The sequence below is a fragment of the Rhincodon typus genome, chromosome 19, assembly GCF_021869965.1.
Source record: "Rhincodon typus isolate 14 chromosome 19, sRhiTyp1.1, whole genome shotgun sequence".
In the NCBI taxonomy this organism is placed as follows: domain Eukaryota; kingdom Metazoa; phylum Chordata; class Chondrichthyes; order Orectolobiformes; family Rhincodontidae; genus Rhincodon; species Rhincodon typus.
This window is the reverse complement of record NC_063350.1, coordinates 22,608,669-22,629,302: the sequence shown is the minus strand read 5'-3', so window position 1 is coordinate 22,629,302 and position 20,634 is coordinate 22,608,669. Positions and strand designations below refer to the sequence as shown.

At 41.3% G+C, this 20,634-nt stretch overlaps 1 protein-coding gene across 1 annotated transcript in view; it reads right to left on the bottom strand.

The window, feature by feature from the left end:
• The window catches only part of ptprt (protein tyrosine phosphatase receptor type T), a 928,020-nt gene that overhangs the window by 15,075 nt on the left and 892,311 nt on the right, over positions 1-20,634 (bottom strand). The window contains exons 24-26 of the mRNA XM_048608556.1: positions 19,912-20,028; positions 7,129-7,283; positions 6,688-6,823 (exon numbers count right to left, since the gene is read on the bottom strand). Of these exons, the coding sequence (XP_048464513.1) occupies positions 6,688-6,823; positions 7,129-7,283; positions 19,912-20,028 (408 nt within the window). The remainder of the gene's footprint in view (positions 1-6,687; positions 6,824-7,128; positions 7,284-19,911; positions 20,029-20,634) is intronic.

The following is a 20,634-nucleotide window of genomic DNA, read 5'->3' as shown; positions in this document are numbered from 1 at the left end:
TCATACTTCAGGAGATATAGGAAACCTGAACCACCAATAAATTCCAGTGAGTTTAGGGATAACAACTTTGAAGTAGCTCAATAGTGAGCCTAAATAGCCAATGGGTAATTCCTCATATTGACACTTTCTTGCTGCTGGCTAAATGGGGAGACAATTTTTAAAATAGGCTCTGCTCCATGCAGTCTATTCCTGATGTTTTGCAGGCCCAAGCATCACCTAGTCTACTCTAACAGGAAGAAGTTGGATGGGCCAAATGATCTCCTTCTGAGCTATATCATGGTATAACTCAGCTAGCACCCCACTACAGAACAAGTTTTTGTACAGATAAAGGATGACCTGAAAATAGGCCGATGTTAGATCTTCTGGCCAAATCAAGGTTGAAATCAATGTTCAAATTTTAATATTCACTACTAGTTGGAAGCTAATTCTGAGCCAATAAGACTGAAATATAGTAACTTTAGGTTGACAGACAAATCTACGATAGTAAGAATACTACTCAAATCATTGCTATAATTTTTCAGTGTCACAATAATACATCTGAAATAAAATAAATTAGCCTAGGGTGCACAAGGTGTGCTGAGTTGTCAGTATCTAAAGGTTAAATTGAAAATTATAACAAAAGTTCTTTATATCCAGTATGTTTTCTGTCCCTTAGTCCGGGGATGCCATTGGTAAAGCAGTAGGATTTCAGCTAATTAGAAACTGGGACTAATAGAGGTGGATTGGAGCTCTCTCAGCAATACAGTCCCAAAAAAAATTGCTTCCAGAATAAAGATACACACCATAGAATCTTGTACTTGATGTTTGCAGGTTGATTTCTCCAAAGGTCATTGAGTTGAATATACTGCCAGTATATTTTCCAATTTTTTTTATTCTTTACATCATACAAAAAATATTCCATATGAAGACTAACTACAATTGTGTAGATCCTTTTTTTACAATAAATGTGCTTTAAATAGAAGCATTTTGTTCGCCATTTCTTTATTTGTTCACTTGTGAGCATCGCTGGCTGGCCCAAAATTTATCACCCATTCCTAATTGCCCTTGAGAAGGTGGTGGTGAGCTGCCTTTATGGACTGTTGAAGTCCATGTGCTGTAGAAAGACCCACAATGCCATTAGGGAGGGAATTCCAGGATTTGGTCCTAGTAATAGTGAAGAAATGGCGATATATTTCCAAATCAGGATGGCGAGCGGCTTGGGCGGGAACTTGTAGATGGTGGTGTCCCCATGTTTCCGCTGCCCTTGTCCTTCTGGATGGAAGTGGATGCTGTCTCAGGATCTTTAGTGAATTTCTGCAGTGCATGTTGTGGATAGCACATACTACTGCTTCTGAGTGTCAGTAGTGGAGGAAATGCATTAATCAAGTAGGCTGCTTGATGGTGTGAAGCTTCTTGAGCGTTGTTGGAGCTGCATTAATCCAGGGAAGTGGGGGTATTCCATCACACTCCTGACTTGTGCCTTGTAGATGATGGATAAACTTTGGGAAGTCAGGATGTGAGTTATTTGCTGCAGTATTCCTAGCCTCTGACCTGCTCTATAGCCACTGTGTTTATGCGGTGAGTCCAGTTCAATTTCTGATCAATGGTAACCCCCAGAAAGTCGATTAATGGGGAATTCATTGATTGTAACACCATTGAATGTCAAGGGGCAATGGTTAGCTTGTCTCTTATTGGAGATGGTCATTGCCTGGCATTTGTGTGGCATGAACGTTACTTGCCACTTATCAGCCCAGGCCTGGATATTGTCTAGATCTTGTTGCCTTTGAACATAGACTACTTCAGTGTCTGAGGAGTTGCGAATGGTGCTGAATATTGTGCAATCATGAGCAAACATCTCCACTTCTGACCTTATGATGGAGGAAAGGACATTGATGAAGCAGCTGAAGATGACATTACCCTGAAAAACTCCTGCAGAGATGTCCTGGAACTGGGATGATTGACCTCCAAAAACCATGACCATCTTCCTATGACTCCAACCATTCGAGAGTCTTATGGACAAGACCAATATCCCTTCATATGTATCAAGGAGAACACCTAGACCCCAACATTTATCTTATTTAAAGTGTAAGATGCTGTGTTCCAGATGTAATTCAATAGCTCACGCTACTTGGCTTTAAGTAAAATATACTTTATTCTTACACCCAGTTAAAATACAAACAAATGAAAGAAGAATCAATATAACTTTAGCTATAACTTACCAATAAACTTAACAGAATAACAGATAATTTAATTACTAAACAGCAACTGTTCCAATATAATAACATCCCATAAATGCATCCTTGGCAAAGACAAATGCAGCAAAATAGATTATCTCACATGCAATGTTTTACCAGTCCAGGAGAAAAGAACCCCAAGAGTAAATTCCAGCAGCAGGGAGAGACATCAGCTTTTTACTGTGGCAGAGAGGTATATAAGCTTCCACAACCAACTTCAAAACCCCAACAATTACTGGAAGCTAAACTAAAACCCTGGTTCTGTGGGAGCCTGGCTCCACCCATTCATGCTGCTTCTTTTGTTCTAACTTAAAAAAAAATCAAAGGGCCTCACAAGCTATTGCCTTTGAATCGACAACCCCTCACCTCTGTCTCAAAATCTCTCTTCAAAAAAAAAACAGGACAACGTATACCTCTTAAAACCACAGTATCATCACAACAGTTTGCCCCTGATTCCTCCTGATTCAGTTTTCTAGGACTCCTTCAAGACACACGGTCAAATGTAGCCTTGATGTTAAGAGCTGTCGGTCTCACCTCACCTCAAATTCAGCTCTTTTGTCCATGTTTGAACCAAGGCTGTAATGAGGTCAGGAGCTGAGTGACGTTAACAAAACCCAAACTGGGCATCAGTGAGCAGCTTATTTTGGATCAGGTGCTGCTTGATAGCACTGTTGATGACATGTTCCATCACCTTACTGATAATTGAGAGTAGACTGATGGGGCAGTAATGGCTGGGTTGGATTTGTCTTGCCTTTAGTGCACAGGACATACCTGGGAAATTTTCCACATTGTTGTGTAGTTGCCAGTGTTGTAACTGTTTTGGAAAGGCTGGGCTAGGGGTCTGACTAGTTCTGGAACACAAATCTTCAATACTATTGTCGGGTTCCAATGCCTTTGTAATATCCAGTGCTTAAAACTGTTTCTTGAGTGAATCGAATTGGCTGAAGACTGGTATGTGCAGTGCTGGGACCTCTGGAGGAGGTCTAGATGGATCATCCAATATTTTGGTTGAAGATTGCTGCAAATCCTTCCGGTTTATCTTTTGCACTGATACGTTGGCCTCTTCCATCATTAAGAATGGGCATATTTGTGGAGCCCCCTCTTCCAGGGAGCTGTTTAATTTTCCAACACTATTCACAACTGCCTATAGCAGAACTGCAGTGCTTAAATCTGATCTATTGTTTGTGGGATCACTTGGCTCTGTCCATCACTTGCTCCTTATGCGATTTGGCATACAAGTAGTCTTGTAGCTTCACCACATTAACATTTCACTTTTATGCCTGATGCTGCTCCTGGCATGCACTCCTAAATTTTCCATTGAAGCAGGATTAATCTCCTGGCTTGATGTTTGAATGTGGGATAGGCCAGACCATGAGGTTGCAGATTGTGCTGAAATACAATTCTGTTGCTTTTGATGGCATATATTGTCTCAAGGATGCTCAGTCTTGAGTTGCTAGATCTGTTTGAAGTCAGTCTCATTTCGCGTAGTGATAGTGCCACACAACACGATGGAGGTTGTTCTCAATGTGAAGCCACAACTTTGTCTCCATAAGGACTGTGCAGTGGTCACTCTTACCGATACTGTCATGGACAGCTGCATCTGCAGCTGGCGGATTGGTAAAGATGAGGTCAAGTATGTTTTTCTTGTTGGTTCCCTCACCACCTGCTGCAGAACAGTCTAGCAGCTATGTCCTTTAGTACCCGAGCAGCTCTATCAGCAGGGTCACTCTTGGTGGTGGACATTGAAATCCACCACCCAGAGTACCTTTCACACCCTTACCAACCTCAGTGCTTTCTCCAAGTGTTGCTTAACATTGAGGAGTACTGATTCTTCAGATGAGGGAGGACAGCATGTGGTAATCAACAGGAGGTTTCCTTGCCCATTTTTGACCTGCTGCTGGAGTCGGGAGTCAATGGTGAGAACTCCTTGGCAACTCCCTCCCAACTGTATACCACTGTGTTGCCACCTCTGCTGGTTCTGTCCTGCTACTCAGGCAGCACACATTCAGGGATAGTGATGGTATTATTCCATGAGTATGGCCATGCCAGGCTGTCAGGCACAATTTCAATGATACAATAATTGGAAACATTGTGAACAGTGAGGAGGATAGTGTAGAACTTCAAAAGGACTTAGATAAGTGAAATGTGCAGATAGGTGGCAGATGAAATGTAATACTAAGAAATGTGAAGCAATTCATTTTAATAGGAAGAATGTGGAGACAGAATATGAAACAAAGGTATGTGTCTTCTTTAGATTGGAGTCAACATGTTAACTGTTTCTCTCTCCACAGATGCTACCAGATCAGCTAAGTTTCTCTAGCTGTTTCTGCCTTTAAATGGCTTGTTTTAACATTTGCAAAATGTTCCTCAGAAAAATATTTCCGAGATTTAATAGAAGTGACATTTTTAAGTTTCCATGCACATGTTCTGGAGCCATTTGTGCGAGGTTTTGATGATGGTTCGGAAGACTAAAATTTTAGGAAAGCATTGCTCCTTCTGACATTAAAGTTAGCAAAAAGCATAAATATAAAGAGGGTCTAAACACAAATATACATTCTTGTACTGTTAAAATAACAAACAGTGCATGTACAGAATAGTGGAATATATCAAAACATCAGAATTTTAGCATCAACTGCCAGTTGCATTCACAATTATGGTGTTACCCACAACAATAGTATCTCTCAATTTCAATGCCCCAGTTCATTCCAGCCACCCACAAGGATTTTGCAAGCTTCAGGCAGTCTGGTATGTGTCATGTCAATCTCCAGTTAATTGATATAGTGACTAAACATGCAAAATAAATACTTGCTTTGCCTGAGTGCTGTGCAAGAACAGCAACAGGAAACCAGTTCTATAATTCAGCTGGTTTTGCAAAGCTATTGATGCCAAACGAATACAAGACTGCTTGATCACCAGCACCTTTCATTAATGATGAAGAATATTCTCCTGCGTTTGGTGATAGTATCCAAATTGAGTGAAAGAAGTTATCCACACACTTTGGTTTCAAGTTAATAAGTTCATCATGCATTGCCAGTACAAATTAAACACTAAACATACATTTCCCCTGATTTCTGCCTGCCTTGCCTCTCCTCGTTCCTTATCTTCCATCTCGTTCCATCCTACCCAGGATTGTGACAATGATTTGATGTAAGTTTTACAAGTTCACCTTCCTGTGCCACAGATGCACTTGATAGTGGCATTGGGATTGATTTTGGGATATTGGGAACTATGTTGTAACCATCAGCATCAATTACTCCATGTACCCATGCAAGTCCATATTATATATAAATGACCCAAGGGTTTCAGTCTAAAAGTTCATAATTTTTCCTATGACTTGTATAAAAATCAACCTTAAGGTTTTAGGGATGAAAACCCAAAAACTATAGAACCAAACATTTTGAGATATAATGTGCATATACTTTTCGGGGAATGGATCTTGAACTTCACCTGATGAAGCTCCAAAAGCTTGTGATTTCAAATAAACCTGTTGGACTATAACCTGGTGTCGTGTGAGTTCTGATTTTGTCCACCCCAGTCCAACACCAGCATTTCCATAAATAGAGACCAAGCAGATGCTGCCCTTGAAATAGGAATGCATACCCAAACAACATCAAGACACGATGTCGATCCACAAAATGTCAAGTCAAATGCAATGATCAGATAATGATGATGACCAACACATTGACACACAACGTTAGCTGACATTCAGCACAGTGAACCAAAAAAACATGTTGGCACAATGGTAGCAAGAGAAGCCTTTGCCACTGAACAGATTATATGTTCACAGATGGAAGATCAATGTAACCTACATACAAAACTGGATATTGATGCAGGTCGAAATGTCCTTCCACTTTGTACTCTGAAATGTATGTACCTATAGAAGTTGAAAGAATGATTTGAGCTGCCTACTCTGAATATACCCAATAAACGTTCACTTTGTACTCCTCATCGATACTGCAATCTGGCATAATCCATACTAGAGATGGAAGGATAGCACTTATGACCTCGAAGGCCACTCACATTTGCAAAGGAAATTGGGCATCATACATCTGAACTTTGTGCTACATGTATTTTGGCACATTCAGGGGTTCATTTTATGAGGCTGCACTGAGGAGTTCCCTTTGCGAGCTGTGCATATCAGAATATTGTTGATGAGCAAGTGGTGAATATATCTAATGTAGTCATAAGTTTCCAATGTGCATGGCTGGGTGCAAGGCTTCTGCTGGCTGTAGGAACGTGAAAAATTTATTCCTAGAATACAGCCATTGGAGTAATGCCACACATTAATTTGAACAGACTGCAAACCCTTTGGTTTTCTATCAAAATGCAGTTCAATTAATGTTTTTATTCCTGAAAGCAATAAAATATATTTTCAACACTTATCAGATAAATCAAAGGGGTAATCTTTAACAGACACATTTGAAAATGCAAAATAAAAGAGAAGACTATTATCAATAAATCATATGATCAATACCTCTGTCTGTACCATGTTGACCCTCTGTGAGCGAAGTTCTCTGACACAATTGTAAACATCCACGACACCTTCACTTTCTGCCATATCAAGCATGATGTCAATGGCGATAAAGCAGCCAGTCCTCCCTGCACCCGCACTAAAACAGGAAAATATTAAAATAATGATGGAACATGAGCACACTGCTTGAAGTAGTCTGATAGTTCAAGATAATGCTCTCTTTAAGAGATGTAATTTTTTTAAAAAATTGCATCAAATAGAACAAAATTCAGAGACATGAGAAATGTTTTTACTTTTTCTATTTGTTGCAGTAATGGTAATCCTCAATGGAGTTGCCTATTTACTGCAAACAATACAAAAATGGTGATAAACATTAATTGAGTAACAAATGGAACACTTGCGTGCCAACTGATGAATAAAATGTGTACTGTGACGATGACATACCTGCAATGCACAATAACAGGACCAACGTCAGTTGGGTTCAGGAACTTTACTTGTCTTACAAATCCCAATAACCCTGTCGCATAGCATGGTACTCCATGATCAGGCCAACTAGTAAAGTGGAACTGTCTAATCTCTCGAATTTCATGATTACCTTTCTATAAAGAGAATAAATTGAAAAGAGGCATTCATGTCTTAAAAGGAAAAAGTCTTCTCCAACTTATTTGATAGAACACATTTATTTAAACACATGCAAAGAATAAGCAAAAATCTAGGAGTATACAGGACTGGAAAATAATAGCAGCTCATGGGGCTAGTTGTAATGTTCGTTCTTGAAAATAACTTTCTGCTGCAAAATTAGCAATGATAATCAGGCTATTGCTGAGTTGGATAGCACACCATAATGGTAGTCTTATGCCTAATCAGCACAATAATTAAGTTACCAAGTTTGGTTGTCCAATATTTGTTTAACACATTAGTTTTTAAAGGGTTCTGATGCAAGGTATTGATCTGAAATGTTAACTCTGTTTGTATCTCTAGTGTTGGCACCAGACCTGTTGAGTATTAGCAGTGTGCAGAGCTGGATGAACACAGCAGGCCAAGCAGCATGATCGGAGCAGAAAGGCTGACGTTTCGGGCCTAGACCCTTCATCAGAAAAGGCTTTTCTGATGAAGGGTCTAGGCTCGAAGGGTCGAGGCTTGAAACGTCAGCCTCTCTGCTCCGATGATGCTGCTTGGCCTGCTGTGTTCATCCAGCTCTGCACCTTGTTGTCTCGGATTCTCCAGCATCTGCAGTTCCTACTATCTCTGAGTATTAGCAGTATTTTGCTTTTATTTCATATTTCAGCATCCACAGTATTTTGCTTTTATAATTGTAAGGCAACTAACAACTATGTCCTTACATACCACATGACATTGTATTCATTAATTAGTGTGAAAGCACTTACTGATCCTCAATGATGTCTCAAAAAAGATTACCAACTTTTGGAATGATAATTTTTGTCACGATTTTTCAAATGCCGGAACTGCTTGTCATGGTGAACTTATTTAATTTGAATTCTAAATTTCATCGCCATTTTCTCTTCTTCACTCTGAGAATATACATTTGCTTTCCGAAGAATGTTTACATTTGCACTGCAAGTATAATAATATGCACGGTGCCATAATCTTCTACCCAAGTATGGATTTGTGGCAACAATGTTGGAGTCTCAGCATGATGAACAGCTCACTAGACAGCAAACACTGCTGTACTCTGCCTCACATTCCTCCGTATTGCCTGGATAAGCACTCAAACTGATTGAACCTTCACAGGTAATAACCTGATCGAAGCAGAAGCAATGATAGGCCAAGTAAGCACAACATAACATGGACTAAACTCTATACTGAAGCAACTTTAGCATTTTGTGCAACTCAGATATCACTTCATGTATTTTAGGAATCTCAGCCAAAATTTGGCCAACATACATATCGTGGGTGTAAACTTGTCTCACAAACTGGTGGTGATTGTCCTTATATTGCAGAAAATAACAAACCCAAAGGGGATGTTTCATGTATTCAATTTTGCTTCTGAATTTTTTGTATAATTCAAGTCATGAAAGCAAATTGAACCATTTTGAATTAGGATTTTTTATACTCCTCAAATGCCTAACTTGCGAATTAACCATTTTAAAATCCATTTATTTATTCAAAATGTTGCAACTTGTTTATGGCTTGTAAATGGCTAGGCTTTTTGCATATTGTGTTGGATTGTGGACTGCAGCTTTATATTTTACCCGGACATGGAAAAAGAGTTCAATACTACTTTCTTGCTCCATTTAATGCTCTTCATGAGATTCAAGACCACTTCCTTCTTGATCTCAAATTGCCCTCGCATATTAGCATGCTACACATAAATCTCACTATCCTCCATATCCTTCTCCAGGGTGAATATTGTTGCAAAGTACTCATTTAGGGTCTCATCCACATCCTCTGTCTCCAGGCACAAGACCCCTCCTTTAGGCTTGATTGGTCCTACCTTCTCATTAACTATCTAATTGTTTTAATATACCTATAGAATGCTTTGGGATTCTCTTTAACCCTACTTGCCAAGGCCATTTCATGGCCCCTTCTTGCTCTCCTAATTCCCTATTTTCTTGCTTTCCTTAAAGGCCCTGTCTGATTTTAGCTTCCTAAACCTTTCATATGCTTGTTTTTCCCTTTTGACTAAATTCACAACCTCCCTTGTTATCGAAAGGTTCCTTACCTTTCAATCATTGTCCCTCTGGAACATGCCAGTCCTGAACTCTCATCAGCAGGGGATGATGGGGTGTGGGGGGCGATGGCATAGTGGTATTATCGCTGGACTGTTAATCCAGAGACCCAGATAATGTTCTGGGGACCCGGGTTCGAATTCTGCCACGGCACATGGTGGAATTTAAATTCAGTAAATATCTGGAATTAAGAATCTAACGATGACCGTGAATCCATTGTTGATTGTCGGAAAAACCCATCTGGTTCACTAATGTCCTTTAGAGAAGTAAACTGCCATCCCTACCTGGTCTGGCCTACATGTGACTCCAGACCCATAGTAATGTGGTTGACTCTTAACTGCCCTCTGGGCAATTAGGGATGGGCAATAAATGCTGCCTAGCCAGTGATCTCCCTCATCCCGTGAATGAATGAAGAAAAAGAAAGGTCTTTAAACAACTCCCACATGTCAAATATAGACTTGCCTGATAACAGCTCCTCCCAACTAACATTTCCTAGCTCCTGCCTAATACTGATGTAAGTTTTCCCCAATTTAGTACCTTGCAGCAAGTTCCTGACTTCATCCTTGTTCATAGCTATCTTAAGACTTAAAGAGTTGCAATCACTGTTTCCAAAATGTTCTCCCACTGAAAGGTCAGTCACCTGGTCAAGGTCATTAGTCAATACAAGGTCCAGTATCGCCCCTCCTCAAGTAGGACAATCCATGTATTGTTTCAAGAAACTCTCTTGAATGCACTTAACAAATTCCGCCCCAATTAAGTCTGAAACTCTAAGGGAGTCCCAGTCAATATTGGGGAAGTTAAACACTATGATAACGCCATTTTTGTTGCACCTTTCCATAGTCTGCCTCCACATTTGTTCCTCAATCTCTCAGTGGCTGTTGGGAGGCCTATAGTTTAATCCAATCAGAGTGATTGAACCCATCTTATTTTTAAACTGTACCCATACTGTGTCGTGGATAGCTCTCCTATATGTCCTCTTTGAGTGCAGATGCAACATTCTCCCTCATTAGTAATGCAACTCCTTCATCTCTTTTACCTTCCTCTCTATCTCATCTAAAACAATGAAATCTTGGAACCTAAAGCCAGTTCTGTCCCTCCCTCAACCAAGTCTCTGTAAAGGCTACAACATTATAGTTCCATATGTACTGATCCAGGCTCTAAGCTCGTCTGCCTTACCTATAATACTCCTTGTGTTGATAAAGACACATTGTGTTCATTTACCTGTCTCTGCCTGTCCTTTCTTTCTGATTTACTGGTCCTAACATGTGCCTTTCCGGCCTGTTTCCACACTGTAGGGATTCTATGATTCTATGATTCAATCCCTCCACTTGCTGACCTGCTGCTCTGGTTCCCAGCCCCCTGTCACAGCACTCAATCACTTTGAACCTATCTGGATATTTACAGCATCCCTGCCTTGCCATGCCTTTGTGTGGTTTGTCCCTTCAGCCTGAGCTATGAGGCTCGTATTATTTCTGTCTTGCCTCTACTCAGGCATGATGGTGGCTGGATAGGACTCTCCAGTCGGAGCTCTTCTGCTCGCCAGTTCCTTTCCCAACTCCTTTTCCTTTCTTTCTTTATTTTTCTCCTCTTGCAGTACTTTTCTCTTCCTGTTCCCCCCACCTCCAAGCCTTTGACTACCCCTACCTGGAGAAAGGAATCAAGGAAGACCAGTTGCGAATGGAGACTGGGCGGGAGCTGAGTGCGCAGGCCGTGACACATAGCGGCAGCAGAGTGAGCACGGGCCGAGTCGCGCACTGAATTCCTGGAGCAACAACAGCTGAACAAGCGTGGGCTGGGCTGGGTGGCAGACCGATGGAGGGGCCGAGTCCCAGAGTGATGGCGGGAGGGGAATCCCGAGTCCTGGAGAGACAGCAGCAAGGGAATCCCGAGTCCCGGAGCGACTGCAGGAGGGGAATCCTGAGTCCCGGAACGACGTCAGGAGGGGAATCCCGAGTCCCGGAGTGACGGTAGGAGGGGAATCCCGAGTCTTGGAGCGACTGCAGGAGGGGAATCCCGAGTCCCGGAGAGATGGCAGCAAGGGAATCCCGAGTCTCGGAGCGACTGCAGGAGGGGAATCCTGAATCCCGGAGCGACTGCTGGAGGGGAATGCTGAGTCCCGGAGTGATGGCACGATGGGAATCCCGAGTTCCGGAGCGACTGCAGGAGTGAAATCCCGAGTCCCAGAGCGACGGCAGGAGGGGAATCCCAAGAACCGGAGTGAATGGCAGGAGGAGAATCCAGAGTCCCGGAGTGACGGCAGCAAGAGAATCCCAAGTCCCCAAACGACTGCAGGAGGGGAATCCCAAGTCTAGGAGCGGCACAAGGTGGAGTGAATCACAGTACAGTGCAGCTTACCTTGTTGCTGCTTAGTGCCGCTGAAGAGCGGACTGGAGGCTAGTACAATGCAGGACAGTTGCTGGACTTGGGCCTGGTGCCACGTGCTGAGCTGCTGCTGTTTGGAACTCTTTACCGGACTGTAATGTAAATCCTGTTCACAATGTTAGAACTACCTCATTCCTAACTCATTCTCAGGCACTGTAAGCAATGCTTATGCTTTCCTTTTAATCCTCTTTTGTGTAACAACACTATTTCTTTTAGTCTGTAAGATTTGTACCTAGGTATTTGTACGTAAAATGGTGCCATTAAAGGCAGCCATTGTAAACATGTTTCACTGTACTCCTGTACTTCTGTACTGGAGTACAAGGGACAATAAAGAATATTGTATTCTAGACGTTCAGTGTAGACACAAAGCCAGGAAGCTTTTCATGGTTGCTAGCAGACCTTGGTCAACTCAAGCAGGATGGTCTTCACTCTGAGGGCCTTGGCACAATAAGTCAAGAGCAGTCTCAGGTACCAATCCAGAGGCTTGGGGACAATCAGTCAGCCTCTCAGGGTGGTTGGAGTTAGGATCGTCTCCACATAAGGGGTAAGGAGCCAAATATCAGGCAGCCTACCACCAGTCTGAACTGTCGATGCTGGAGTCAGAGATAACACAGTGTGGAGCTGGAGGAACACAGCAGGCCAGGCAGCATCAGAGGAGCAGGAAAATTGATGTTTCAGGTCGGGACCCTCCTTCAGAAAAACATTCGACTTGAAATGTCAACTTTCTTGGACGAAGGGTCCTGACCCGAAACATCAACTCTCCTTTTCCTCTGATGCTGCCTGGCCTGCTTTGTTCCTCCAGCTCCACACTGTGTTATCTCTACCACCATTCTTGACTCTTTCTGCCTTACTGGGGGCTACTTTCCTCCTGGAATGATAGAGCCGCAGGCATTAAGGGTTATGGATATGATGGGTACAGCTGCTACTTTTGGTGCATGTGGGGCGGTGTCCTGAATGAATGAGTAGGAAGCGCAAAGGGTGTGCAGGATTAGTGGCGTCATAGTTCGTGGTGGGTGAGACTAAGTGAGGAAGACATTGCAAGTAAAATTGAGAGTGGTAGAGCATGAGCCTTGGTGGGAGGTGGTTATAGTAGCAGAGAGAGAGAGTGAGTGTGAGGTATCAGAGAGAAGATGATGACACTTATGCTGGCAGAGTGGAGGGCAGCTGGGTATTCCGTCAGGGACTTGAGACTGCACAAACCTGGATGGCATCCTCAGACCGGGTTGGCATGTTCTGGTGTTGAGCACTCTACTGCTGTTCCCAGAGGAGGAAGACATCCTACATCTGCATCGCCCCATCCAGTGGGACCTTGAGTTCCCTGTACACATAGCAGGGTGACAATTTCTCCCTGTCTGCCACGTCCAAGGCAAATGTCAAGAACCATTCAGGACAGCTCCGTCTGACGGTGCTTCACCAGGTACACAATGGACTTGTAAAGATGACACAGGCGCAAGGGATGCTGGTGTTTTAGCAGATATCCAGGAACGGTTTACCGTAAGGCGGGGAAGAATCTGAAGTGAGGGACTTCACAGGGGTAGGTGTCATGAGTGAGGCACGTTTGATGAGATATGGCGAGGAATCTTGCTCAATGTCATGGTGAGAATCCCTTTGAAAAACTCAATGCAATTCACACCCAAACAAAACCAAGGTTCAGCCAAATGTCTCTTTTTTAAAAAAGTCTGTCAATGGATCATAACAGCAGAGAGTGGTTAGAGTCTGGAATTCATTGCCCGAGAATGTGGTGGAGAAATGATAACAGAGTTAAATAATTATCTGAGAAAGAATTGCAGCGGCAAGGTAGGAGAACAAGACTGGCTACGAGTCAGAGGATCAGCATAGATACAACAGGCTGAATAATCTTCTTCTGTGCAATAACCATTCTATAACTCTCCAATTAATTAAATGTGTGAAGAACCACATTTTATTTGAAAGCCTTTTTTGTGCAATATTCCTTAAAAACAAAGTAGGCTAAAGGGCATTCTGAAAAAGGATGAATTGGTAATGAAATCATGAGGCTCCAAGAAATAGCCATGTGACCTGTTGTTGCCATAGGGAGGAATAGCTAAAATGCAAATATTAAATAGAAAGCTAATTGTAATAGGCTTGGAGTCAGGCCATATTTTCTGTTTGACAATTCAGGCGATAATAAAAATGGTTGTAAAGAAGAGACAAACAAGGTTCTCTCTGAACAGTTTTGTGGTTTGGAGCCTTCAAATAAATCATGCTCTTGAAGCAGATCTCTGAGTGTAGAGAGGAGGTTGTGTAATTGTGTGCATTTTACAGTTGGAAAGAACAGAGAAGTGAATACAGGAAGGGTAATGGACTATTGATTGGATAAGACCCATTACTGCTGTTACAGCATTGCCAGTATCCACCAAACCATTTTAAAAGTTCAAAGAAGTGACACCCTAGGGATTCTATCCCAACACTACTATGGTGACTCAAGTGAGAGAGGGTGGGTAGTGTTATGAGGGTTTTTTTCTATTCATTTGTGGGATGTGGGCACTGCTGCCTGGTCAGCAATTTATTGCTTGTCCCTAGTTGCCCTTGAGAAGGTGGTGAGCTGATTATTATTATTAATGATAATATCACTACTATTTGAAAACTTGGTTTCTATGGAGGACAAAAATGGATTTTACTTTTCCAGTTTTGTAAAGACCTGACTTCTTTAAAGGTCAGAAAGTCACTTTTAACACAGTTCAAAACCGCATTTATTAAAAGTCATGTGATTTCAGTCAGACAACCAGCCAGCCACTTGGAGAAATAATTGGTAAGGGGTGCTTGCTGATTTGATTTTTACAATTACACAGAGCCAGCAGCAAATATACAGGGGTAGGAGGTTGTTATTAGTAGTTTCCAAGTAATCAGGACAGGGAGAAATCCTGAAATGCATAGATTCTGAGAGAAGGAAGCTCCAAAAGCAAAAGGCTATGGGGGTGTGAAAATGGAAAACATCCTACAAAACTGTTTGTCAGAAAGAATCTGATTATAGCTCTGATCACTAAGCAACAACCTTTAATGTGGAGATGGCTGACTCTTCATTCTGTTCTTACCAAATGTAGTATCATTTTTGTGATTCTTTTGTGTAATTAACTTTTAAATTCCCTTGTTAAACATATACTAACAGCCTCTTGTGAATATGGTCAGCCTGACCTCTACTGCAAAAAAAATCAAACATATGGTCTACCATGCCAGATTTCACTCTGTGATCTGATCTGTCTAGTATTACAATCAGCTGGGATCAGAACAGTAGACAGAAGCCCTGATGTTGATGACCATGTCTAGTGATGTTGGATGGAATAGGGCTGTGGTAAATGGGAATCAAAGGCCAAAATGATTGAGCAGTAAGTGAGAAATCCAACATATTTGATGCCAAGTTGGATGGTCTATTGGAATGCACATACTCTCTCAGTGATGCAGGAATTGATGTGAATCCTTGTAATTGCATAAGGCATTTCTAATGTCTATTATTTAAAGTGAAGTATACATTTTTAATTGAATTATGTTCCTTAAATGAATTAACTTTTGAAATATCTCAGTTGAGAAGTTTTATGAAGTGAAATCTTATCCATCTGTTTTCTTTGGACAGTCTTTTTAAACTTTTATCTGCCTTTACAGCATATTTAACAAACATTATGGATCCATGAATGAATGGGGGACTCACATGTTAGAAACACTGTGCTCGTAGTGCTGAAGTCAAACATGTGCAGAAATAATAGGCGAGGCTGACATAAAGTGTTTGTCACTTTATTGATAATGACATGTCTAATTAGAGTCTAATAGCACATCAACTAACTTGATAGGACCCTCAGATATTGGACATAAAATGTCACATCAATGCAGATTTAGCTAATCAGTGCTAATTGGGGTAACTCCCTTTTAATATTGCAATGCAATGTCTGTTGTTTTTGCACTGTCTGAAGAAGATCTTAATATGGCATAACATAACTGAAAAAGGGGCCACAATTTACCTTTCCATCCATACTAATCATTTATTCCAGGTACTATTGACTTATGTGATTGACACTGTTAGAAAGTTCATTGTTGATAAAGCAATACTCAACTTTATAGTTCATATTGCTACAAAGACATCTTGGTTTTTTGAGATCTTATGTTGTCTAAACCAGAAAACAGAATATTAAAATTCCATTCCACAAGATCCCACTGGGAAAAACCAGCAAATAAGAAATACAAACACAGATGGAACTCAATTGACAGGATCTCCATCCCTGAGTTTCCAAGGCTGGAATTGCATGTGGCCATTTGTTTGTAGTTTGGAGACTCAGCTGATGAAATGCTCAGCCATGCAGGAATGTTCTATGCTGAATTAACGAATGTCAGCAAGGAAAGCTATTGAGAAGCTGGAATTGAGCTCAGTGCATTAGAGCTGCTGGTTTAATCTTTATCTATTGACTATCATTATAAAGTGGTTTGAGAGGTTAGTAATGGCACACATCAACTCGAGCATCCCAGATTGCCTTGATCTGCTACAATTCACCTATGTCACAGCAGGACCACGGCAGACACCATCTCCCTGGCCCTACAGTCATCCCTGGAATGTCTGAATAACAAGGACACCTACATCAGATTCCTGTTTATTGACTTTAGCTCCACCTTCAACACCAAAATTCCAACAAAATTCATCCCCAAACTCTGCGTGGCATGCTGGCTCAGTGGTTACCACTGTTGCCTCACAGCAGCAGGGACTCAGGTTTGATTCCACCCTTGGGTGGCTGTCTGTGTGGATGTTGCACATTCTCCTCATGACTGCGTGGGTTTCCTCCGGGTGCTCTGGTTTCCTCCCACAGTCCAAATATGTGCAAGTTAGATGGATGGGCCATGCTAAATTGTCCCTAGTGTTCAGGAATGTGTAGATTAGGTGGGTTAGACATGGGAAATGCAGGGTTACAGGGATAGGGTAGGCAGATGAGTCTGGATGGGGTGCTCTTCAGAGGGTTGGTGTCCACCAGTTGGGCCGAATGGCCTGTTTCCACCCTTGTAGGGATTCTGTGAGACCAAGGACTCTGCCTTCCCCCCTCTGCAACTGAATCCTCAACTTCCTGACCTGCAGACTGCAATCAGTAAGGATTGGTGACAATACCTCCTCCACAATAATCCTCAACACTGGTGCCCTACAAGGCTTTGTACTCAGCCCCTGACTATGCTCCTTAGACACTCAGGACTGTGTGGACAAATTCCGCTCTAAGTCTACTTACAAGTTTGATGATGATGCCACCGCAGTGGGTTTTACCTTACAGAGATAGACTACAGGAAGGAGACAGAGAGTTTAGTGGCATAGTGTAAAGACAACAACTTCCCTTTTTATATCAGCAAAACAAAGGAGTTGGTCATTGACTTCAGGAGGCAGAGTATCAATGGTGCTGAGGTGGAGATGGTCGAGCGCTCCAAGGTCCAAGGAGTAAATATCACCAACAATCTATCCTGGTCCATCCATGTCAATGCTACAGTCAAGAAAGCACAGCAACACACCTACTTCCTCAGAAGGCTAAGGAAATTTGGCATGTCCACAACGACTCTTACCAATTTTTATAGATGCACCATAGAAAGCATGCAGCAACTGCTCTCTCCAAGACAGCAAGAAACTGCAGAGAGTTGTGAACGCAGCCAAGTCCATTACGAAAACCAGCTTTCCTTCCAGGGACTCCGTCTATACTTCCCGCTGGATCGAGGAAGCAACCAACATATTCAAAGACCCCCTCCGCCCCAATTATACCCTCTTCAACCTTCTTCCACTGGGCAGAAGATACAAAAGTTTGAAATCAAGTACAAGCAGATTCAAGAACAGTTTCTTTCCCACAGTTATCAGACTTTTGAACAGACCTCTTATATATTAAAGTTGATCTTTCTCTGCACTTTTTTTGTAGCTGTGCCACTATGTTCTGTGTTCTGTTCTGATATCCTTTCTGTAATTCTGTAAGTAATGATTTGCCTGGATAGCACGCAAAACAACACTTTTCACTGTATCTTGGTATATGTGACAATAATAAATCAAATAAAATCAAAGAGTGACCTCCCCAAAATTGTTTACTGACTTCAGTAGACTTCAACTACACTAACATCAATAGGATATGAACAGTATGAAGGCTACAGAGGGTACAAAACCTTTGAACTACATTGCCAAGAGAATATTTTAGTCTTAAGAAAGCTGGTCAGATGAATGAAGCAGCTGTGGGTGACCATTTTGCAGACAGCAATGAACGTATTACGTTTAGATTTAGCATCATTATGGCAGAAGGACAAATATATAACAGAAATAAAATTTCTATGTGGGGGAGGATACATTTTGTGAAGCTGAGAGATGATCTTGTGAAGGTAGGTTCAATATACCTACTTGAAGGAAAATCAGTGACAAATCAGTGGAGGCATTCTAAAACTCAAGTTTCTATAGACAAAGTTCAGACATGTTTCTACAAAGAAAAAAGATAGTACTGCCAAATTTAGAGCATGCTGGTTATCCAGAAGCATACAGTGTAAGATAAAAAAGAAAAAGAAAGATTACGACAGTCAGTATAGTTTTAATCCTGTAGAAAGCCTAGCGCATTCAGAGTTCAGGGATGAAGTAAGAAAGCACAGAAAGGATGAGAAAAAAATTTGGCTGGTAAAATCAAGGAAAACCCAAAGATGTGTTATCAGTACACTGAAAGCAAGAGGATAACTAAGGAAAGGATAGGACCAGTCACATGTAAGTTGTAACTTATGCATAGGCGCAGAAGATATGGGCAGGAGCCTTACAGAGTATTTTGTCTGCTTTCACAAAGGAATGTGATAATACAAACTTACTAATTAAACAAGAGAAATGTGCACTATTAGACAGGGGAAGGATAATTTAAGAGAAAAGGATTGACAATGTTAAAAGTTGTATAAATCATTAGGGCCAGAAGGATTGTCACTCAAACGAATCAAGGAAGCCCGGAAAGAGAAGATGATGTTCTAAGGATCAGATCTAATCCTCACAAGACACAGGTGAGTTACCAGAGGATTGGAAGTTTGCAAATGTTGTGCCATTGTTTAAAAACGCTGTGAGCGAGAGGCCAAATAATTAAAAGCCAGTTGATCTAATCTTGGTAGTTTACAAATTATTCATGTCAATTCTAGAAAAGTAGCAAACTGATTTTAATTCAGAAAGTTGTGAGATGATACATTTGGGGCCGGCAAACAAAACAAGGGAATATACAATAAATAAAAGGATATTGGAAGGGTGGTGGAAGTGAGAGATCTTGAAGTGCATGTTCCTTGGTACTTGAATACGGCAGGACAAGTAAACAAGGCAGTATGAAAGCAAATGGAATGTTTTCCTTTCTTGTATGAGGTATAGAATGAAAAATCTGCAGCATAATACTGAAAGTGCATAAAATACTAGGTAGGCCACAGTTGGTATTGTGTCCACAGACAAACTTTAAAAGATTATTGCCACATTTGGAAATTATAGCTGAGGAAAGAATCAACCGGCTAGGTTTGCTGTCCTTAGAACAGAGGGTGTTGACTTAATTTAGGTGTACAAAATTAATAAGGGCCTCAATTAGACAGGGACAGCCTGTATCCCCCAATTGAGAGTCCAATTACTAGGAGTTCAAGGTGATTGATTGAAAAATTCAAGAGGACATGAAGAAAAGCTTCTTCACCCAGATGTCGGCGAGTTTCTGGAATTTGCTGCCTGATTTGGCCATGCAGGTAGAAATCCTAACTTTGTTTTAAAGGGACTGGATCTGCAAGGTCATGGACCAGGTCCTGGAAGGTGGAACTAGAATGGGTGATGAGATTTTTTCTCGGCTGCACAGATACAATAAGCTGATGACGTCTTTCTGTGCCATAACTTTTCTATGCCTCTATGTTTTCCATCATTAAAGAATGAATTTTCCCAGTATTGTTCCACAGGGCAACCTAATATATCACAACTAAATATTGCATTGTCAGTTTGAATGTTCCGCACAGGAACTATTACTTGGTATCAGTTTGATTATTTTATTTGCAGTCATTTTTTCAGTGTTCCAGAAGTACAATGTACAAAATAAAATTACAGAATCAATATTCGCTGTACGATCTAGCAGTGTCATTTTCAGTTAAGACATTACCACATAGTTGTGGGCTTTGAGTTTCAGTCTCATCAGGCTCAAGCAACATAAACTCTACATACCTTTTGAACTGTGAAAGTCCGTATAACATACTCTGCTAATGGCTCTGTCTCCACAAGTGTTACTTTAATGTCTCCATACAGCTCAGTATCATCTGGCCAATATCTGCAGCATTTCACCTGGTACAAAACAAGAAGAAAATAAGTGCTGTCTATGGATTAACAAAAAGGAGCATTTATGTAATGGCTGCTAAAAGCTAAGTCTCTGAATTTCTAGATATTCATGAAAGAAATCACAGTGTATGAGCTGAAATCCTGTGGCATTGATGTGTAGGCCTATAGTCCAGTTCTGATATTTACCTACTAAAATGAAAACTTGTTTCTCTTGGTCACCACTTAGGGGTTCCTTCTTGAAGTCTGGCTGAAATTGGCATATCCGAATATCACAGAGCATTAATCATGTTTGATATTTCTATAGATTGGCAGTTAACTGTGAATCCTGTATCGTGTTCTTCCTTGGTTATCAAGCTTAGAATCCCATCAGCGAGTAAAAGGAAATAAATAATATACTTTGCACTGATGTCCTCCAGTCACCTCATGCAGTCTTTCTAATTACTTTCTATCAATCACAGGTAAGGTAAATAATTTTCTTACTTCAGTCTCCACTCATATCATTGTTCCACACTCCAATCCTGCCTCCTTCTGAATCCAACTTCGGGGAAAACAAAAAACTACCCTCCTATTCACTTGTGATTACACTTTCAAAATCCCAACTCTCTCACCTTT